Source organism: Sebastes umbrosus, chromosome 10, assembly GCF_015220745.1.
Source record: "Sebastes umbrosus isolate fSebUmb1 chromosome 10, fSebUmb1.pri, whole genome shotgun sequence".
Classification (NCBI taxonomy): Eukaryota; Metazoa; Chordata; class Actinopteri; order Perciformes; family Sebastidae; genus Sebastes; species Sebastes umbrosus.
This window is the reverse complement of record NC_051278.1, coordinates 18,141,468-18,164,784: the sequence shown is the minus strand read 5'-3', so window position 1 is coordinate 18,164,784 and position 23,317 is coordinate 18,141,468. Positions and strand designations below refer to the sequence as shown.

The 23,317-nt window shown below is 38.4% G+C and overlaps 1 protein-coding gene across 4 annotated transcripts; it reads left to right on the top strand.

The window, feature by feature from the left end:
• Positions 1-2,110: 2,110 nt before the first annotated feature.
• agpat4 (1-acylglycerol-3-phosphate O-acyltransferase 4 (lysophosphatidic acid acyltransferase, delta)) lies at positions 2,111-22,384 on the top strand. 4 transcript variants are annotated; one of them, XM_037783243.1, is made up of 10 exons: positions 16,539-16,555; positions 16,697-16,742; positions 17,896-18,077; positions 18,779-18,948; positions 19,050-19,211; positions 19,305-19,458; positions 19,596-19,698; positions 19,790-19,865; positions 20,039-20,237; positions 21,914-22,384. In XM_037783243.1, the coding sequence occupies exons 3-10, from the start codon at positions 17,900-17,902 to the stop codon at positions 22,003-22,005; spliced, it is 1,134 nt and encodes a 377-aa protein (XP_037639171.1). In that variant the 5' UTR covers positions 16,539-16,555; positions 16,697-16,742; positions 17,896-17,899; the 3' UTR covers positions 22,006-22,384. The 4 variants fall into 4 exon arrangements, with proteins under 4 accessions (XP_037639173.1, XP_037639172.1, XP_037639171.1 ...); XM_037783245.1 differs by lacking the exons at positions 16,539-16,555; positions 16,697-16,742 and adding an exon at positions 2,111-2,206; XM_037783244.1 differs by lacking the exons at positions 16,539-16,555; positions 16,697-16,742 and adding an exon at positions 2,828-2,964.
• The last annotated feature ends 933 nt before the right edge of the window (positions 22,385-23,317 follow it).

The following is a 23,317-nucleotide window of genomic DNA, read 5'->3' as shown; positions in this document are numbered from 1 at the left end:
AGGCTCTTGGAGTAGTCCACGTGGCACACACCAAAGACTGGCTATATGGGTCTGGCACTGGTCGCTGGTTTCAAGCCCAGAGCACGTTCCAGGGTGGTTCATACAGCTTTGCCAGAGGATGTCAATGTGTGACACAGTAAACCAGCATTTTCTGCTGAGTCGAGTATTTAGCAACCAACAAGCATTTTAAAAGGATGAATAACCTCAAACAAACTGGCTGCAATTAACTGAAAGTTCACTTTCACTAGTGTTTTTTAAGAAAAAAGGTCCCAAGGTGAGCGGTTTTGAGTGACACAATGGACGAAAAAAGATCAGATAGTTTGGTGTTGATAGGTATTTATTTATGTGGAGCTCGGCACCAGATTGTCAGTTTTAACAGCACAGAGAGACACACAGAAAGTTGAGAGCAGATGGGGAAGCCTCTTATTCAAATACGAGTTTAAAAGGAGAACTCTTCTGGGTGTGATGTTCTCCTTCAGTCACAGTGGTGTGAAATACCAGCTCGTCCAATGCTGGGATACTGTAACTATAGAAAATATTTTACTCACTGACTTTCTGTACCAACTCCACTTCCTCCTCACTCGTTCCTCTTTGTACATTTTTCATAACATCTGCGAATGTGAAAATGTAATATTCTAGTGAGGCTGGGCAGACACACATGAGCCCAGCTTAGGAGGGAAAGATCAGAACCTGAGGTATTTTAAAGGTCGTATTGTATGAGATTTTTATGTAGACAAATATAAAAAAAAAAATAATACATCCACAGAGCCTTTAGAAAGGTACCGAATAAAAGTATGGCTTCTCCTGAAAACAATTATTATGATTGTGAATTAATCATTTAATACATTTTGGCGGGTCCAAAATGAATGTTTTGATTATCTCTGTGGAAGATATCTGACGTTTGGTTCCCACTTCTAACAAGGCTTGTGAGTCAATAGTAAAACAACGTTGGTATAGCACGTGGTGTCTCTGGGTTGTCAGTTAGAGTGGAAAAAAAGGATAAATGGCTGAGATTGACGATAAGTGCCTGGCAACGACTTGTTGGGAAGTAACTGCAATGGAACGGTGGAGGGAGAATGTGACATCTAGTGGCTGAATGTTATCAATATCAATATCGCCTTTAAGAAACCTGCACACAAACATGTATCTGTCTAAAAGCTCAATTCATCTGGTCCAAAAATCTTACCTTTCTTAGAACTTGAAAAAAAAAATCAGCTGAGATAATTTCATTAGCTTCCAATCAACTTATTTTAGGAAACATTTGGTTGATCAACTTTAATATTATCAAATTTTATCGAAATCGCAAAATGGCCAACTGCAATTTTCAAATCGGAGAATGAGGAGGAAATTGCAATATTTAATAAAGTTGAAATGTGTGTCCAAAATAAATTATCATAAAATTAAATTAGAATTTGTCGTGCTGCAGAGATGTCCTGGCCTACACGTCATATTCTATAGGCTTAAGAAAACTAATTTGTTTGGTGCAGATCCCCGCAATAATCACACTATAATCAATCTAATATATTTTTCAATAAAAATGAGAATGATGTAAAAATGATCATACCCTCTAATATCGAAAATCATATCGCGATATCAGTCAAAAAATAATCGCAATTAGATATTTTTTTCAAACTCGTGCTGCCCTACTATTTTGATTGTTTTCAACTTCCAGACTGACTTGTATATAGATGTTTTATTTCATTTTATTAGAATATTTTATTCTTATTTCATTGTTTGTCTTTGGTTCTTTTATTTATATTTATATAATATCTATACATTAACCTATTTTTTTCACTACTGTACATAACAGTCCTCACCTTTATTTGTCCAACTTTGTTGTCCTTGTTCCTAGCTGTTATTTCTATTCTGTGTTAAGTACATTGAGAGATGTATAATACAAATAAGTCAAATTCCTTGTATGAATGTACTTTGGCAAATAAACCTGAAACCTAAATATGCTACAGCCAGCAACAGGCTAGTTTAGCTTAGTGTAGCCAGGATAATTTTATTTATTTTATTTATTTTATTTATTTTATTTATTTTATTTATTTTATTTATTTATTTTATTTATTTTATTATTGTAGTGAGTTTCCCCAAAATTCCGTTCCGACCTGTAAATAGGTTCCTATGGTGTTCCTTTTTGTTTCCCTGGGGGCGTCATTAGATGTTACACCTCTGGGCTCACACGATTCAAAGCTGCAGGTGAGTCACTTCAAACTTTGCTCTCTCCCTTATCCTTGATAGTTGTTTTGTTTTATGAATAAACGTCATGTATGGTGACACACCGAGGTACAATGAACCCAATGAACCTGCTGGTCTGGCCTCCACTGTATGAACAACTTGTTCATTTAGATTTTAGAGTAATTTAAATGATTGGCTAGCTCATTAGCAGCTAATTGAACTAGCAGCTCTGGGCTTGTTTATATTTGAATGCTAGGTATTTTAGTGGTTTGCAAGCTATATGTTAACCCTCATGTTAATGCATGCTTTATGGTCAGATTGTGTGCCTTGGATATTGATAATGCCTTACCTGCACAGGTAGGTAATGGGATGTATGCTGTGTTTTTTTCTACTTCAAAAGGTATGCCTGTTATTCCTATGTTTTATGAAGTGTTGCCTGGAAGTGAGTCTGTGTGGCTTTTAATTAGAATAAAGATAGATGTTATATGCTAATTTTGTATGTGCATTGTTTTGCTGTAATTACATGCTATTTCCTATAAGGGATGTTGTATTATATTTTCACACTGTGGTTGAAGATGGATTTTGATGTTTGCCCTGCTGGGCTCACACTTCAGTGAGAATGCACATTAGAGAAGTGTTGACACCCTGTGTAAACTCCACAGATATCCAAAGCTGGTGTGTGTGTTCCTCTCTCCATGATGCAGAGCTGAGCAGTATTAAGTCAGCTACAGTAGCACAAAGACTGGAGACAGGGAGAAACTACTAGCCTGGCTCTGTCCAAAGGTAAACCCACTCTATCAGCAACCCTGAAGCTCATAACAAGTTGCCTGCTACTGTGGCAGTCAAGTTTTTTTTTTTGTCTGCCCCTTTTGAAATCTATGTGCTAAATGAAGGAATAACATTTTAGAACTGATGTTTTTCAATGCTCAATATGTTTTTACACAAAAAAACATTGTCTGCATGGTAAATTCCAGTGTTTGAATTGCACCTTAGCTTCCAGGGAAGCCCTATTTCCAGGGGTGGGAGGGTGCTATATACTATACTACCGTACTTTGTTATTGTCATCCATAGTATTTGCATAAAAAACGTAATTCATATTATTAGGAAATAATTTATTATATTTTTATTTAGGTATTGGCTTTGATTGAACAAATCTTTGCATTAGTAGTTTTCATAATGTTTTATAAGCTGCTTAGAGCTTGTGTTAGTGTGTGTGAAGTTAAACAGGTCTTAATTCCCTCTCTAATATCTATTTTATATTGATTTGCTGTGTGCTCCTTCAAACAACTGTATTTATTCAATTTTCTCACCAAAAAACTAATTTACATTTGAACACATGATAGCGTTATAATTTATCTTCACCCAATTCCTTTTTACTGAGTAGACCTTGAACGCATCATAATGTAACTCAATGGAACCTGCGTTAACGTTAGTAACTCCGTTATTTATCCAAGCAGGACTGTGCTGCCCACCGGTTTCTAACAGCTAACGTTACTAACTCTCCTCCGGCCAGTTTCAACACAGATTTGTTGTTCACAATGTAGCATTAGGGAAAAATATGGTGCGTCCACTCAGGTGTAGCGCCACATTTGTTTTTTTTTCTCCACCATGGTTCAGGTTCCAAACAAACTTAAACATGGTACAACATGCGTACGGCTTTGCATATGGCGTTATGTTATTGTGAATGCGGAACTGTCTGAAAGCTTCAATAAGAGGAATCGATAGTCACAGAGGCATGAGATTCCAAGGAAGGAACTGGTTCTCAACGTGAACTGATTCTCTATTCCCATCCCGAGTGTTTTCCCTGTCCACTAAAGTGGCGGATGACCTGACGATTTTACCCATCATTGCCAACAATTTACCCGCATTTAGCGGGTGGCGGGTGCTGATTTCAGACCTTGTAGGCTATCGTATTTGTTTAGTAGGCAGATTTTGTTACTTTTGGACAAAACTGCTGGCTGTAGCTTCATACCAAAGAGACATGATAGTTGAATCAATCTTCTCCTCTAACTCTTGGCAAGAAAGCTAATAAGTGCATTTCCCCAAATGTGAAACACAAGACAATATATGAACTATAAGAAGAGACACCTTAGTATTGCACTGGTTGGTGGATTAAGGAAAGGGCCAGATTATAAAAAAAGAGTGGACTGGGGTTATATTCCAAGAATATTAAGTGGAATTTCCGAGATTAAAGTCATACATTTACAAGAAAAAAACATGGATATTCTCTGAGTAGTACAAAACCGTGGTAATTAAAAATAGTGGGGTATTCAAAGACCGAAGTTGTTTGTCTCTACTTTCCTGTAACTTCTACAATATTAGTACTTATGTTCATAAAAGAACGCATTAAGAACATGAATGAAAACGTGTATATGTGTCTTTCGGGACCTTCACCTTGCTCAGTTTTCTGAGCACTTTTCCTCGTAAATTTACGACTTTAATCTATGAGTTTTTCTTTTACCTACAATGGCCCTAATACGCCGTCGTACACTTGAGCCACAGGCTGAATAATACTCTCTGTGAAATTTGCAGAGTTCCCCTTTCAAATCAGCAAATCAAACCACAACCTATGCTTACACCCCAGGCACTCAGTCCGGTGCATCAACGGAAACGTGTTTTTCATCAAAGACCGATAGTAGATATGACTCTCGGGAAGCATGCATTTTTTCTCTGCTTCCCAGAATCCAAGTAAAATCAGCATTTGGTGTTCCCACTGGCTCCTTTTAATGAGTGAACCTATGTTGTTGCTGAAAAAAGTGACTGAGGGGCTGCCAAGGGCAAGTGCAAGCAAAGAAGTGGGTCTGTCATTTGAAATAAAGCAAGTCATTTATTTCAGGGCAAGAGTTCCTCTAGTCATTGGAAAAATATCCATGGTCCTTCTCTCTGCCAACCTTAGGGGCGCACACTCATTGCTCCCAGAAAACCGAGGTGCCAGAAGTGTTGGGCTGCAAGCTGAAGTCCTGCAGCACAGGGGCTCCAAGCTGTCTGCATGAACCCAGCTCTTTGATATTACTCACGGGTTGGAGATGCTTCACTTCAGATGCTTTAAATGACTGACATCAGAGAGTCAAGAACTAAGAAGGAGAGGGAATTTTCAAGTGGAAAAGAAGGAAAAGAGAGAGTTTTTCCCATGCAGCAGTAATTATACATTTGGACGTTTGCTCAAATCCAGGCTGAAGAAGGCACTCATCTTTAGGAAAACCAAAGTTTTCACAGATAGATAGCACAAGTATGATCCACAAAAAGCGTCCACGGTGTCAGAGCGAGGCTTGTTTCCACTTAGGTTCTTGATGGCACCGGTGTGAAACTGGGAACAGATGCATTGGGTCTCATTAAATCAGGTTGTGAAGTCTTGGCCTGGCAGTAACCTTGCACAAAACAAAGCCAGACAGTGCAGATAGCCACAGGCTCTCAAAAAGTCTGATTTATCTGACATACAAAAATAAACTCAGATCAAATACAGCCCTCATATCTTTTTGGAGAGCAGAGGCAATCAAGATATCCCTTACTTCCCCTTAGCTTTAAGATAAATCACCTGTCCTTTTGTTTTTAATGTTATCATCCAAGAATGCACGCGTCCATGAAATTGTTTAATATTTGGGAAGCTGTGTTGGCTGTGCATTGAGATTCTGGAGCCAAATCAATACCACAAGAGGTCATGTGTCACCAGCGAAGCTTTAATCTTGGGCTGGATGACTTCCAACTATTTTAACTTCTTAAAATAACCTGATATTTACTCAAATCCCCCGGTTGTTTAAGTGCTGATGAAGTGTCCTTGAGCAAGACACAGCCCCCACTTATAGAAGTACTGTCCAGGTCACATAAAGGTCAAACTGAACCATTCAGAAAATGAGAAATAATCTGACATCAGCAGCATGCTGTCACTTGAATCACTCAGTTTGCTGAATGTACAGCTAAACACTTCGTCTGAATGACAGCTGAAATGCAAGGATTTTGTGACAGACTCATGAGTTCCAGCTGGAAACCAGACATGTGCTCTGCCACGCTCAGTGTGTGCCGTCCGCAGGAGGCGTGAGGAGGAGTGTCAAAGCTTTTGGCACAAAAGGCATAAACACTTTTAAACAGTCCAGACATCACTGCACCTGAAATAACAGCAATGCCAAATCCGCATGTTGCTGAATTGTCACAAGGCTGCGCCCGTTTGTTGACTGAAACTGTAAACCAACAAAAGTGCAAAAATCAATCCCTAGTTATCAGTGAATTTCACCGGTAACACTATACTTAGCTATTTAGCATTTATAATCAGTATATAAACATTTCATAAATGGTTTATAACAAACAATAAAATAGCTTTAAGCATATGAAATATGAAATATGATTACAACCATGAACAAATTCAATTAAACTTATAAATGTGTTCAAAACTCATGAAGACATGAGGAGCTTTAAGGTTCATTCTTGACGTCAAAAATAATAGTTTAACGGAAAAAAACTGCATCTCATGGTATCAGTGGATAGTATTTGCTTTTTTTTGTCATGGAGAGTGAAGAGGAAATATTTATGAACAAGATTTTGAAAATATTTCTAATAAAATATAAAGTAATGTATTTATTAGGACTGTCAATCGATCAAAATATTTAATCGCGATTCATCGCATGACTGTCCATAGTTAATCGCAAATTAATCACACATGATTTATCTGTTCAAAATGTACCTTAAAGGGAGACTTGTCAACTATTTACTACTCTTATCAGTGGACAAATATGCTGCTTTATGCAAATATATGTATATATTTATTATTGGAAATCAATTAACAACACAAAATAATGACAAATATTGTCCAGAAACCCTCACAGGTACTGCATTTAGCATAAAAAATATGCTCAAATCATAACACGTCAAACTGCAACCCAACAGGCAACAACAGCTGTCAGTGTGTCAGTGTGCTGACTTGACTATGACTTGCCCCAAAACTGCATGTGATTATCATAAAGTGGGCATGTCTGTAAAGGGGAGACTCGTGGGTACCCATAGAACACATTTTCATTCACATACCTTGAGGTCAGAGGTCAAGGGACCCCTTTGAAAATGCCCATACTAGTTTTTCTTCGCCAAAATTTAGCGTAAGTTTGAAGCATTATTTAGCCTACTAGATTTAAAATTGAGCCCGCTACAACTTAAAAATCACAAGTTGCGTTAATGCGTTAAAGAAATGAGTGGCGTTAAAACAAATTTGCGTTAACGCGTTATCGTGTTAACCTTGACTGCCTTACTATTTATACATTAATAAATACTTTATATTCATGTTTTATATGACTACAACTGTGTTTTATCGTCAATTGTTCATTATCTCTTCATACAACAAGTATGGATGCTTCACATTATGACTAAATTAACATTTTTTATTACTTTGTTTACCAACATATACAAACAAAAATCCAACTGTAAACACAATGTCCCATATCTAAAACAGACAACAAATCACACATTACAAAAACTAAAAAAAAGGGTTAGTCTAAGTGAGTCAGAAAATGTACACAACAAACATACATTACTAGTAATTAAATACAGTAATAACACTTAAAAAGCCCTGCTTACAGCTACAATTTCATTCCGTATATGGAGGCATATGTATACTATGTTAGTGTCAATGCAGCAGAGGCATTGCGGGCAGGCCTGACGGATCGACACGACAGGGACTCAGGCAGTCTGCTCTTTATGAGCGTGACTACAATGCTACAAGCTCCCCTCCCTTTTTTCACCAGTGGAAACAAGTGATCACACCGTATCCTTTTACATCTCTGATGGGTTTTTCAGCCATGTTGCGCTCTGCTGTAATGGAACATCCACTCCATGAAAATACACATGGCGAGCTGTTTTAAGATATCAGCCTGTCTTTCCTTTTTTTTTTTTTTGTCATTTTCCCATCAAAGAACTGCTGGAAAATCTGTCAGAGTTTTCCACTCTTTGTGCCAAAGTAGTTTAATTTATTAATATTTGAAGATATGCAAATGAAAATGTTTCTTAACAGCTAAATCTTTAAACTGGTGTCTTAAGAAAAGTGGTTAGGTGTACTTTGATTTCAACTTACGATAGAAAGATAAATGTTTATATTTACCCTATATGACAGCTTTGTAATATTATTCTGAAGGAATGCTTTTTATTTATGAAATATGACTGAATATCAATGATAAACTAGGCAATATTGCTATAATAATAAATAAAAAAAAACTCTGGAAAGTGAATCACTTTAGCCTTTGAGTGATAAGAACACAGACTGCAGGTAAACTGATGTTTTCCACTTCAATGCCAACACTTCAGCTTACTGTGTGTTGATTGACGGGTGCTGACTTATCTCGAAAGATTGTAGCGGCTTTCAACGTAAATAATTCATCTTAAAGAATATGTGGTAAAGTCTTTGACCGCACATGCCTCTGTGCCAGCGCTGCCTCCCAAACTAATGATATAGCTGGATATATATATAGCCTGGCTGGTTGTAAAGTCAAGTTTTTTTTATATGTTAACAGTCTTCCGACGTCTGTGAGAGGGTTGTTGGCTGCACACATGTTCAGAAGCACAGCTGTTGGCATTGTCTAAAACAATGTCAGAATGTGTGTGATGGAAATCTTTGGAGGCAATCTCCTCACTACCAAACAGTTGGAATAGTCTTCACAAGCTGTTTGGAAAAAAAACATGATGGTCTTTTTATGCTCGTTGGCCCTGGTGACTTCAGTCATTTGTCAAAGCGCTGACACAGAACTACGGGGGCATACTCACTGTATCTGGAGGTCCTGCATACTTTAATAGTGCTTGCGAGGAAGTAGTTACTGAATTTTATTTTCGGGTGAAGCTTCACCTCGTAAACTAGTCATCACATAGTAAAGTATTCAAATGTATACGTTATTATTACTTCTATTTTGTCACTTTTGACCTGTGTGGTTTTAATGTAGGTTTTTGCTTTGTTGGATTTTTAAAAAAAATCGGTTTAATGTCACTTTTTGTCAACTTTTGCTCCTCCGTTGCCTTGATAATGAAACAACAGAAATATCATGCTATTCTCATTTGAATAAATTACACCGACAGCACGAACTATAGCTCTCACACACATGTGCCGTGACCTACATCCACAGCTCTGTACATGTGACCTCATGTTGAATCACTTTCTCTTCCCTGAGCGTTCAAATCCCAATTCTGACATCTGTCAGAGGAGGCAGGAGCAAAAGTTGAAGAAGAGGACGTGTGATTGCATAACCATGCAGTATTTAAATCTTCTTCACCTTGGTGATGGCATTGCATCAAATAACTTCACTCAGGACGGTACTTTTTGGCACTTGAGTCAGGCCTCATGCGTGGGCCCCAGAGCGCGGCGGAGCAGGTGTCTCCAGAAAACCTCCCAGCGTTTCACTGACAGTCGGATGTGTCGGCGGGGCCCGCGGCTACTTTGCCTGATGGACGAGGCCGCGGAGCCGAGTCCTGGGAGAAACACACACTGCATACATCAGGATCTCATTACTGGCTCTCTGCACATATACACTGTGTCATATAAAGTTTAGGTCCCGGGCTATGTTGTCACTTTTTCTGATTTGCACTTTTTTTCCTATATATCCAAGAGACCTAATGCATGCATTCAGAAAATCTGAGCACATTATCTCCTTTCATGAGATTCCAACATGCAGTCATCCAAAATTACTTAATCACATTTAGCGCCTTATTTACTAAAGCCTGCACGTGTAAAACCTGAATGAATGCAGCATTTTCCAGGTCAGAGTTCTTCCGGATTTATTCAGACCATTCCCACAAATGTAGTCAGTCACAGTTTTCCAGTCAGAAATCCAAACAAATGTTGCTTACTGTGCTGTCTGGTCAAATCATTTACATCAAAACCGGTTGTGCAGCCGCATTTTGTGTTCCAAACCCTTACCAAAATGAAGTTTATTCAAGTGTGCTATTAGTATACTTCTTTTGAACTTAAAATAAGAGAGCATACGTTCAGTTTACTTTTTATGTACTTATCAGAGATATACTTAACAAAAGTATACTTAAGTATACTTGGCTCATACTGACAAGTATACTTAAAGGTCTAAGTATACTTGGCTTATACTGACAAGTATACAGAAAAGTCTACGTATACTTGGCCTATACTGACAAGTATACAGAAAAGTCTAAGTATACTTGGCTTAAACTGACAAGTATACAGAAAAGCCTAAGTATACTTGGCTTAAACTGACAAGTATACAGAAAAGTCTGGGTATAATTGGCTTATAGGACTACTTACTTAATCTTTTGATCAAGATATACTTAAGAAAAGTATAATTAAGTATTCTTGCCTTATAGGCCTATGGAAAAGAATACTTTTTGGTGGAGTAGCCTACTAAAGTGTGTGATAGTTTGTAAAAGGATGTTTTGATATGAATTTACTTCAATTGATCATGTTTTTGTAATTATCCGTTCACCGTAGTTATGCGAGAACAACACATTTTATTATATTTTTTAATCTTTTAATCTCATCACAAATCATCAAGTCAAATAGCAAAAGGAGCAAGTCTCTTTATGTAATACATAAATCATTGGCTAAGTACTATAAGTTAAAGTATACAAAATATACTTTCATGAACTGCAAAGCAGAGATGCTCACAAGAAATTTTATAAAAAGTCCAAGTCAAGTTTCAAGTCTTTAACATACTCTCTTCCTCACGCTTTCAAAGCCGTCTTTACTATCGCCTGCATATCTGTTTTCTGAGCCACGCATTGTACTACAATGAATAAATGAGGAATATTTACTTGGGCTTTCTCACAGTGTTGAATGTTGAGAAATATCCGCCGACCTATTGCCTTAAAGATTTGTGTAGAGGGGTTGAATGAGTGTTAATTTGTTTCGGATAAAAGGAGTGAACGCCGGTCACGGTCTATTGACGCAGAATGGCTCATAAATCACACTTATGCAGTGATTTCACTTAATCCTCGGTGCATTCTTTATACAGCATGATCATCCAAATCGCCCCTGTGTTGCTGAGCCAAAAGTATACTTCTCCCTGGCTGAAAGCTGTTGGCTTTGGCCCGCTGCATCAACCCGATTCAGTCGTGACTGAAAAATGTCAGCTGCAGCCACTGCTTTTTTGTAAGAGTAGCTGATTTATTTCAAAATAAAGGAAAACGCATCAGCTATTAAGAATTTGTTCCACCCTCCTAATGGGGTGAGAGATTCTCAAGATTAAAGCGGATGTTTTGGTGCTGAGTTGGTCATCTTTCCGGCATGTCAGAGAAGCATGTAGTCCAGCTTCATTACATCTGGTCCTTAGTTTGATCTAGCGAGGAAGCTTTTTTAAATTATTTTTATAGCCTCTCTGCTTGATTTAACAGTGGACGATAAATAAGAGTAGGGGGATGTCATGGAACAAATCTTTCAAGAGCTGCACTCAAACTCACGACATTACTCTTATATGGTATCCAGTTGCCTGCTGTACCAAAGAAGGGCCCTAGAAGGGCAACTTTAACAGTAACACATAACTCATTTAATGAAAGCTGACATTTCTTGGAAAGGGGTAACTTCTTGTGGTGAGTTGCCCCCCACACACATCTTTATATCCAGCAACCCCATATCAACTGCATTTTTTCCACGAAGGAGCCAGTGAAATGTGAATGAGACACTCTCTCTCTCTTCCTGGCTTGGGTAGGAGGAACACTCATGGTTAGTCATTTCAATTCAACAACCAGTTTCAAGACGTATGTTTTCACTGTGATTTACATTTTCCATTTAAAAGTCGTTCTCATGTACTTGCCTCTTGTGTAGTTGGACTTTGCCTGCAGTGTTTCAGCTTAGGCAGCTCTTAGAGTAAATCTATAAAACAGTTCATTTTATTTTGATTTCATGCATCTATTAGTTCTTTTTTTTTTTACATTTAGGCTACCAGATTGTTTATGATTGAATATATGATATGAAAGTCCCCCTCCACTCATAAATAGCTTATCTTTTACTTCACTTAATGTTTGACCTTCACTGTGCAGAGTGATGTATGTGCAGAGCTCGACACTAGACGGCTGTTTTCATATTCAGCTGCTGAAGGAGGAAAGTTTCTCTGTACTCAACTTCAATCTGAGTTGAACACACCATTGCCCATGCATGATTTTGTGACATCACAAATTGTTTGGACACCAATCACGGTCCAGTGTGCAGCTAGTGTGATGTGGAAACTTGAAACCTTCAGGAAACAGGCTTTTCAATGAAGTATGAAACAGCTTGCATTCAGCAGTTAAACTTTTAAAAGTAATCTTATTTGTATATTAATATATTTGTGGTTTTTAATTAGGGAACAGGAGTAGATGTGCTTTTAATTATTTATAAATAGTTTATTAAATGCTTTTGTTGAAAAAACATATGAGACAAATTATTGTTCAAAGCAGATTGTTTTATATGTATCTCTTTTGATACCATACTTTTGTAGTAATGAAATCAGCACAAATTGTCCTCTGACTAAAGACAGTAAGAGTTTTACTTCTTATAACAACAATAAAGTAGATATACTGCACAATCTTAAAATAAGAAATGATGCGTTGTTAATTTTAAATGCACGTATTAACCATGTATGTAATCTCTGTCCTACCTCATGCAATGATGGCATTTTATTCCCCTTTTTAAAAGGAGACTACAGCATTAGGATGAAACAAAGAATGTAACCTGGCTTGAATCAACAAAATGTTAGTTAGTTAGTTAGTTAGTTAGTTAGTTAGATGGATCGATTTATTTTGCACGTTACAAATAATAAGAAAACAAAACAAGAATAACCAATAAAATGAACAGTAAACATATACAGCAAATTCTGAATATCTAAATAAATAAATGTTATCCGTCCAAGGAGTAGGCAGAAGTAAACACTTGTATGATCCTATACCCTATCTGTAACTTAAATAATGAACATGTTTATCACACATATATATTTTATTCACAATACACTTCATTGTACATAATGACCAAGAAAAAAATCCTTAAATTGTCTCTATGAAATCAGGTAACAAAGACAAACCAGCCCAGTTAATCATCATATGCTATCAGCATCGAGCTGGACTAAATGTAACGATTACTTTTGGCTAATAAACCAGTCTGATGAAAGTATTTGTCAAACGGTTGCATGAAAGTGAGTTGGACATACATCAATGTTGTCTTTGGCTACTTTGTAAAGGTGCTGTGGGATTTAAAATAGCTAACACATGTATTCAAACTGTTCAGCTAACAGAGCTTCACCACTTTGAAGCTATACAAAGTGACTTGCACATACTATACTTAACTGAACATTATTCCCTTGAGCCCCTTTACACTCTTTCTCTTTGGTATTCGGACATAAAGGGCTTCCTGAGCTACTTAACTGTATGTTTGCAGACAGGCATGTCCTCTCCTCAAGGTTATTTGGTTGTAAAGGACATGAGGGCTGAAGCATTATGGGACCTGTAAAAAGAGAGACAACCCCCCCCAAAGGTTGAACGGTCACGGGACCTCATTGACCTCCTTTTCAGGGGTCTCTGGGTTGCAAAGAAAAATAATCAAATGCTGCTTGGTTTGGCGAGGAGGTTCCATATAGGCGACATATCAAACATGTTTTTTTGCAGACGAAACAGAAAATACATGTGCGCACGATAAAAATTCAAACAGATTTTGTGATTTACGTTATGTGCCACGGGGGAAAGGTATTCTGTTTCTCTCATCTGAGGGAGCTGCGTTCGGTGTATCTTTATTTCCCTCTGGAGTTGGCAAGAGGAAATTGTTTGAGATATTCTTTTTTTGCTGAAATTGAAGTGAGCACGAGTGAGGAAAGGTAATGAGTGGAGCTGTTTCCACCTATGTTACTTTCAGCTGAGGAATGGTACGTCTCTGACAGGATATATAACTCGGTGTTTCCATGAGCCAACTCATACAGATGTAATTGTGTATTAACTGATTCTTTTTGGGACTTCATTAATATGCGCCTGTTTTGGTAGCTGATGTTTGATATGGGGCGGTACTCCTGTGAAGCAAGATTGAAGGCCAGCATGGTGAGCCTGTGGAACAGGTTTCTGGGTTTCTTGTCTGTTGAAGGTGAATGGGTATCTGAAATACTTGATTTACTAGAAGAACGTGGACTGGAAGAACACTTTTTACAAAAAGCAACTGTGGAGGTGGAGGAGTTTAAATACCAAGTCCGGACTAAATGCATACAATCATGGGCAGAAGAAATCTGGCAAAAGCCAAAATTGAGACCTCACTGTTTATTTAAGAAAGATTACAAATGTGAAAAATATGTTAAAAGTCAGAGTTCACTTTATGCACAGTTAAGATGTGGTATATTACCACTACATATTGAAACAGGAAGATACAGAGGTGTAATTGAAGACGAAAGACTGTGTCAGTATTGTGAGCTAAATGAGGTTGAGAACGAAATTCATTTCATTTTATTATCATGATTTACGACAAATGTTATTTGAAAAAGTTCATGTCCTGGTTTAGATTTGATAGGTGTGGAGACCGGAGCCTTAATTGAAAATCTTTTTGATGATGTTTTTCTGAATATCTTTCTAAAGCATGGGACAGGAGGAGAAAAGTAATATATGATAGATAAATTCCTCAGACTCTGCCTTTTTTGTTGTGATTGGATTTGTGTTTGTGTCTTGTGCTCAGGTGGGCTGTGATTGTATCCTGGAGCATTACTTTTGGGAGGTTCACGTTTATGTCTGGAGGATGTTAATGTTTGGATGATGCTGGTGTATAGTGCTGTTAAATGATGGCGGGCTAACATGCCAGAAGATTTGATTTGTTGTTAGTTAATGTGTCTGAATAATCCCACGAGGGATGGGTTATATAAATGACCAGACACGAAAATAAATTATTCATTCATTAATTAAACTGTGAAAAACCTGATTGATGCCAGAGTGCTTGCCTCTTGGAGAACCTTTTAATTTTGGGAAATGTATTATTTAGCCTGTTAAAGTCGTTTTAGAGGGCATATGGGTCATTAAGTACCAACATCTAATTACATTTTTACAGTGTTTAATTCCAGTTACACTTCTACTTCTTCTTCCTGCTCCTAAAAACCTAGTCCAGTGATGCTTGACTGCATTCATTTTGGGGTAAAACAAATATATCACTTTTTCTTATAGAATAGAGAAAGCTTTATTGTCATCGTATTAAATACAACGAGATTCACAGTTGTCACTTCTGGTCAGTGCTTTAAAACAAACACTTGACAAGACTAAACGAGGCAGATAAAACATATAACAGGTAAAACGCACACAGTTATAAAGCAAATAAAACAGGTAAAATAGATGTAATGTAAACAGAGGTAATCGCACTTGTAAAATAGGTAGGATAGATATAATAAATAAAATGTAAACAAAGGTAGTTGCACTTGAGGTATATATTGCATCAAAGGATATATTGCACAGTCAAATGTATTTCACATTCAATGTATTAATATATATATTATGCACATACAATACATAACCAGCAGGGAGTGCTGTCCACCAAGATGCATAACTGTTTACCAGCTGTCTGTAAAGTCCCTGACATTGGTACATGTTAAACAGAAGAAAGCTGTTCTGCAACAGTGTTAAATTCAGTCAAAATGAAACAACAGTTAGGCTTACTTTTATTAACTTCATGATACTTTATTACATTTATAAAGAAAGTGCTTTATAAATGTGCTTCAAGCATTGTTGTCCTATTTCTATGTATGTAGCCTACATTGAGAGCAACAAATAAACTGCACTATATTTACTTTTTTTTTAATAGTCGTGTATCACAGCTGTTACCCTGCACTATATTCAGTTATAAAAGTTTTCTTTATCTACTTGTATTTTTATATCTGGTATATTTTTTTTGTACTTTGTACTTTGTACTACTAACTTTTTTACTGCCTTTTTACTAACATGTTTTGCACTATGGAACTGTGATGCTGGAAGCTTGAATTTCCCTCAGGATCAATAAAGTTACTATCTATCTATCACATACTTATATCACCAATAAATCTGATGTTTCTGAAAAAGACCACTGCGCATGCGTGTGGACGGCTATAGTCGTGCGTTTCCTGTTACCAAATAAGGGCAACGCAGAGAGGAGAGAAAAAATCAACAAGAGGTCTCACTCAATCCCAGTTTGTGGCACCGAGAAACAACATCTTTGCGAGATTATGGGCGTCCTGATAAAAAGTAGTTTATGTTTTGAAGGTTTATTTGGGCTAAATCACCCACAAACTAAATGCACTGTTGCTATCCTTCGCTCAAAACCGAAAGCAATGCACTGTCGCACTGTATTTTGATTTATCTTGCAAAGCATAGACGATCTTTGCAGCCCGCCTGCCTCCAGAGGTTATTCCAGGAAGCATCTGAGGAGACCATCCTCGGGTCCAGGCGTGGCCTTCAGATGGGTGTGGTAAACTTGTGCAAGGAAGTTTTTCTTTCTACAAGTCGTTTGACAGGCGAGAACACATGTTGAATGAAACCTTGAATAAAATCTGAAGAACAAGAAGTACAGGAACATTAACTCCCAACTGGCACGGACATAAATTGAAGACTTGGTTTGCCATCACAGGTCAAAGGTTGAGGGGTCTCTGAGGGAATACAGCTCTCTGATCAAGGTAAATATCAGGTGTTTCAGAAGAATTTAAAGTCTGCTTTTTATTGTTTGTCATAGGTGAGTATAATAACATGACCTTAAAATCATATTTCTCCTATTTTGTTTGCTTTTGGGGCCAGTTGTTTATAAACTGGGGGGAAAAAAGTTTGGGAATTTGTGTTTGGTGGATTATTTCTCTGTTTTTACAATTCTAATTGGCATTGTATTTTACATCGTTGGAAAGCCTGTTTATTTACCTTCACAATGATGTCCAACTTGTAAGGATCATGCATTTGTGGGATGAGCAGCACAGCTGATTATGTGGGTAGCGCCCAAGAAAAATTTGCCAAAATTTGCTCTGCCAATGGTAAACAGTGTATTCTCCTGTTGGTATTGACTTTTGTTTTGAGTTGTTTGGTGGATTGGATGATTGAACTCTCTATCAGTTACAAGAAACAAACAAGACATATTGGCAATTTTACACTTTATTCATTTAAAACTTTTTTCCGAGTTTATTTATTTTCTTCTCATCTCACCACCTTCATGTAAATGCTGCTTGAATATTTTAAATGTAAGGCCTTTTGGATGATTGTTTGTTGACACTTACTTTGCATACTTGTAGGTCTCTGTTTAACCATTAGAAACCGTTTGATGGTAAATAATGATAGAGCTTCTGTGTGTGTGTTTGTGTTTGACAATGGGAACTGTAACCTCCTCGTAAGCTGCTAGTATGATTGGCCTGACCTTTCAGAGCACATTGATCCAATAACACAGAGCTTGCATCATAAATTGATATTGCCTTGACTTTTAGGAAATGCTCTGTTGAAACAGTTGTGTGTTGGGCTATATGAGTAGTTGATGGTACAGTGCCCCACATCCCTGAAAAGGTCACTGTCAGGAGCAATTTTTTTTTGCTTTGTGATTGGCCGTTTATGCACGGTCCGGCTCAAAGGCTCCATTCAGCCGATGAAACGAGAAAGTTCAGTCAAAGGAAACCTTTATGTCAGAGTGGGCTGAGCGCTGCTGTGTAAACGGTTGCTGTCACAGCCTGGGGCAATCACTAGCTGATATCTCTGTCTGACAGAGCTGAATGATGAAATTTGTCCTCGAAAGTCTGGTGTGTCATGAAGCAATAGTTATGTATTAATGCTTTAACATTGTGCAACCTTTTACAGAACAATGGGCCTCCTGCAGCTGCTGAAATCCCAGTTCTTGAGCCACCTGATCATCTGCTATGTGTTCCTGGTTAGCGGCATCATTATCAACCTGTTGCAGATCTGTACTTTACCTCTGTGGCTGGTCAGTAAGCAGCTGGCCCGCAGGATCAACATCAAACTGGGCTACTGCGTCAGCAGCCGTAAGTACTCTGTTACTCTGCCACAGAGATGATGCTGAAGTCTGTTGGTGCTGTTTTTGGAAGGGAAGAAATCTGTCTTTTCTAGGGATGCACTGATACCAATACTGGATCGTATATCTGCCCGATACTGACTCAAATAGCTGCATCGGATATTGGTGACAATGGGGCCGATCTATTCAATTCAATTCTATGTTTATATCCTATATACATTATATACTGTAATTTTAATTCCTGTTTAAGTTTTGACCAATTTGTTGCTGCATTTACAGCTAACTTGTAACTCCTGTTAATTTTGAAGATTTTTTGCCAAGTTGTTGGTGCAAGATTTATTATTTTAATAATAAATAACAATTCACAAAATTGATGTTATGTTATCTATATATTTATTCGTTACATTTTGTTTTACAAAGTTAGGAAAGCAATGTTTAAATCAAGCCTGTTGTTGCCTTACACATAAAAGAATGATCCCAGTCACTTCCACACAGTGAGGCATACAGCTTATTAATTAAATACTGGTATCGGATCGGTACTCGGTATCAGCCGATACCCAAAGCCCAGGTATCGCTATCGGTATTGAGAGTGAAAAAGTCGGATTGGTGCATCCCTAGTCTTTTCAGTGGTAACTTTGTAACATGACTACCAATAAACTACCATTTTATTCACGTAACAAAGACTTTTCTTTCCGTCCTAATGATCCTCAGAGTTGGTAGTTCTCCTGGAGTGGTGGTCTGGGACAGAGTGCACGCTCTACACAGACCCAAAGAGTTCTCAAATGTATGGAAAAGAGACTGCAATTGCGGTTCTCAATCACAGATACGAGATTGACTTCCTGTGTGGCTGGACCTTTTGTGACCGATTCGGAGTTCTTGGGGTAAGAGAAAGTATCCCCAAAATCTTGAGTTTTTTTTTTCATTACAGTGCTACCCTTCAGTTCCTTAACATGCTTTAAATGTTCATCTTTTTTTTTCCCAGAGCTCAAAAGTGTTGGCCAAAAAAGAGTTGAGTTATGTACCTGTTATCGGCTGGATGTGGTACTTCCTTGAGATGGTTTTCTGCAAGAGGAAGTGGGAGGAGGACCGAAGGACGGTGGCTCAGAGTCTTCAGAACCTGCGGGATTACCCAGCAAACTTCTGGGTACGTTTTGGCCTGCGGAATATATATTACGTTGATGTTACAGAGATATTTTGAATAATGATATTAACAAACAATGTTTCTTCTTGGGGCTAGTTCTTGCTTTTCTGTGAAGGAACACGCTTCACACCGAAGAAGCACCAGCTCAGCATGCAGGTGGCTGAGAGCAAAGGTTTACCCAAACTGAAGCATCATCTTCTGCCCAGGACCAAAGGATTCTGGGTAACTGTCCAAAACCTCAGAGGAACTGGTGAGTGTCCATCATTTAGATGAGGCCATCAGTAAATACCAGATACTGTGTGGATGTCTTTGAGAGGGAAAGGCCAGAGGGATTTGCAAATCAAATGAGTTGCAGTTAACTGTTGCTGTGTGTTTTATCTCGTATAGCTGCAGCTGTTTATGACTGTACGCTGAACTTCAGAAACAACGAAGTGCCGACCTTGCTTGGAGTTCTTAATGGGAAAAAATATGACGCAGATTTATATGTGAGGTACAAAGAAATGTTTTTGCTACATTTCATTTTCCTGTTTGCTGTACTCATTGTTTATCTGAGAGATCTGACTTCCCCCTCTTCCCTGCAGGAGAATCCCTCTAGAGTCGATCCCAGAAGATGAGACAGAGTGTGCTGCGTGGCTCCACAAACTCTACCAGGAAAAGGTAAGAGTGTGTTGAAGGTGGAAGTTTAGCCTCTGGTAGTTACATTTTGGCTCCTAACACTTTTCTAGAGACATTGATAGCAACATGGCTTTTTCAAAGGACAAGCAAACTTAACCATGTTCTTCTATTAAGGACTTTGATACTGAGTTGTGTTTGCATTAATGTGTCAACAGGATAGCTTTCAGGAGCACTACACACAAACAGGGCGTTTCCCCGGCCCCACAGTGAGCCCTCCAAGCCGACCCTGGGCCTTGATCAACTTGCTTTTCTGGGCCTGCCTGCTCCTCTACCCTCTAGGCCTGCTACTCGCTCAACTGGTCAGCTCTGGATCGATATTCACCATCTTAGTTTCTGTGGCTCTCTGCTCTGCAGGTTGGTTTCATGCATTCATGCACAAGGTGACGTAATCCTGAAATGGGTATAAAAGTCTTTCCCCTCAATTTAACCAGCTGCTTTTTGTCCAAACGTTATGTAAAGCAGCAGATTTTGACAACTCAAATGTAAGTCCCCTTTTTTGGAAAATATGATTCATCAGTCTTGGGAGCATGGTCCCTAACAACATTCAGCATTCATGTACTCACTCAGCAAAGTTAAACATTCATCCATCTGTATCAGCCCTGTTCAGACCTGGTATTAACACGCATCCTCAGTAATCGGATCACAAGTGGACAGCCCTAAGTACAGGTGTGAACGCACTCAAGACGCGTTGAGATCCGATCACTGCACATTCAGAGGTGGTCTGGGCCACATACTGTATGACCACATTTCTTTTAGCAGTGTTTACGTGAATGTGTCCTGGGCCACATTAAGAACCGCCTACTCAGCTGACGTCCCGCTGGGATCCACGGGGTCACTGCGCTCCTCATGTGAATAGACAGGCAGATGCGAGCGCCCGTCTGCCACGTGTAATGGAAACGACTTCTGTGCTCTACTGTATTATGTCGGTACATCTGAATATTAATAAAATATATCTTATCTATAGGCTACATATGTACAGACTATCAGATAAGGCACGCAATGTGCAAACTTTGCACTTTGCACGGAGCTGACAACCAACCGCTCGCCCGCTCGCTCTCTTCCCCGGCTCTCTGAAGCTATGTACTCCGCTGTTGCCTGGCAAAGGCAGCGGTGCCGGCGGAGCGGAGGCACCCGGGGACCGCCCGTACAATATCCTCTTATTTTGATGTTAATAAAATGTACCCAAATCACAAATATATATAGAATATTACTGCTCTTCCAGATGAGATCAAAGATGCACCAACAGTGGCCACTTTCAAATCTAGACTCAAGACCAAACTGTTCTCAGATGTTCTTTTATTCGTTTTTATCTTATGCCTTTTGTGCTCTTTTATCTTGCTTTTATATCTGTAGAGGACTTTGAATTGCCTTCGTGTATGAAATGTGCTATATAAATAAACTTGCCTTGCCTTACTGACATTCCTGTAATATTACGTCACGACGTCTGCTGTATTAGCCACGTGTTTACTACGTGTTTATTTGCATGTAGAGCTGTGAAGTGAGATCTGATCACAGCATGTGGAGACACATTCTAATGCCAGGTTTGAACAGGCGTACTTAAAACTGTCCACTTCTGATCGGATCACTCAGGACGCATGTCAATGCCAGGTTTGAAGAGGGCCTGAGATGTTAAATGGAGAAATGATTTCTCTAACAGCATGGGTTCATGAGGAACATGTTACAATTTCTACAATAAATTAAGTGCCCATGTTTGTGGTTGAGGGTAAAATGACAAATTTAGTTTTTCTTGAAAGAGACCAGCCCAATCTTATACATTTATTAAAAAGTGTCTGTTAAATTGGAACAACATTTTTAGATTTTCTCTGGACATTGGTTGTTACATAGCTTTCAATCTCAAAGTGACAATCACTTCACTAAATTCTGATCCTGAAAAGTCTTCATACTTTAAAGGGGGATTTACTAAATAAAATAAAAGGGAATTTGCTGTGAAAATAGCCACATCCACCACGCCTTTTTAACTCACTCAAACAATGTTCTAAATGTACCCTTTCTGAATGTTTCCTTCACAGGTTCACTGGGAGTTCGCTGGATGATTGGCCAGACTGAGATTGACCGAGGTTCAAACTATGGGAGTAAAGCGGCTCCTCTAAACAACAACTAAAGACTTCCGACCTACTCTGAGCTGCTTCTTTGCACAGTTGCCGGCAACCGAATTTGTAAACACCAGTCTGACAGAACTGGTCCGACAAGTACAAACCTGCTTCCAAGCACAATGCAGACAGCGTAGTCTCGTCTTAACGCTATGCTGCAGAAGCTCAAGGTGCAAGATCATGAAACAGGAATACGGTGGGCAGCTTCCTTTGGTAAACTTCTGATAAGAACGTGAGGCGAGATCAAATCTGGCTTCAAATCAAAGTGTAAATATTTGAGTACAGTCAAAACAAAACTTTTCTGGAAATTAAAATTTAACCAGTGTAAAATGGACTACCTCTTTGATTGTAATGTAAAGAATAAATTAATTTTCATGGTGGAAGAAAATAGACATTTCTCTTTTTTTGAAAAAATATATTGGTTTAATATTGTTTGTACATCGCATACACTGTCAGAGCAAAGTCTATTTATACAGCACCATTCAGACACAAGGCAGTTCAAAGTGCTTTACAGCAGTGGTTCTCAACCTTTTTCATGTAAAGGACCTCTAAGCTGATACGCATTAGGTCACCGACTCCCCATTTGATTGCAGGTTTCTCTCCAGGGACCTTGATTGAAAATATTTTGGTTGTTAAATATGATTAAGACCAGAATTCCATAGTTGTCAACTACAGTTGATCAAATAACCGTGGAGGAAGTGAAACCTATTATCAGAATAGTCACTCTTATTACTCATACTCACATTGGGCTCACTTCTGTAGTGAATTAAGTAGTGAAAGTAAACTATTACCCATTTTTCTCTCTGGACTCACTGGAAATCCCCTGCTTAAGAACCTTACTCCTCAGCAAAGGCAAAGAAAACAATACATAAAATCCTGCACTTGCCAGTTGACAAGTGAATAATTATGTACTGAGATTTGTAGTATATTTGGAAAGCAGGAATGCTAGATGCTGAAGCAATATCTCACCTTGAATGCTAAATCATTGCACATGCCTATACTTGTGCCTCTGTAGGTTCAATTCAATTTTATCTGTCACATGTAATCATATAAGGTACAATTCCAGTTAAATGTAATCCTGCCTGATCCTTCAATTTGTGCATTAAGAAGGGGTTGTGGGAGGTCACCATCTGAGTTACAAGCATAGCTTACAAGTCACTTCCGTGTTTTTCATAAATGAATAAATAGATATACTGCACTGTTGCACAACAAAAACATTCCATGTGGGAGCCACAGCTGATCTACAATGCATCTCTTTATGACAGGAAAAACAGAAACAATAACTTTTAAAGTAAGCCAGTATTCCCCTCAATCATTGGAGAC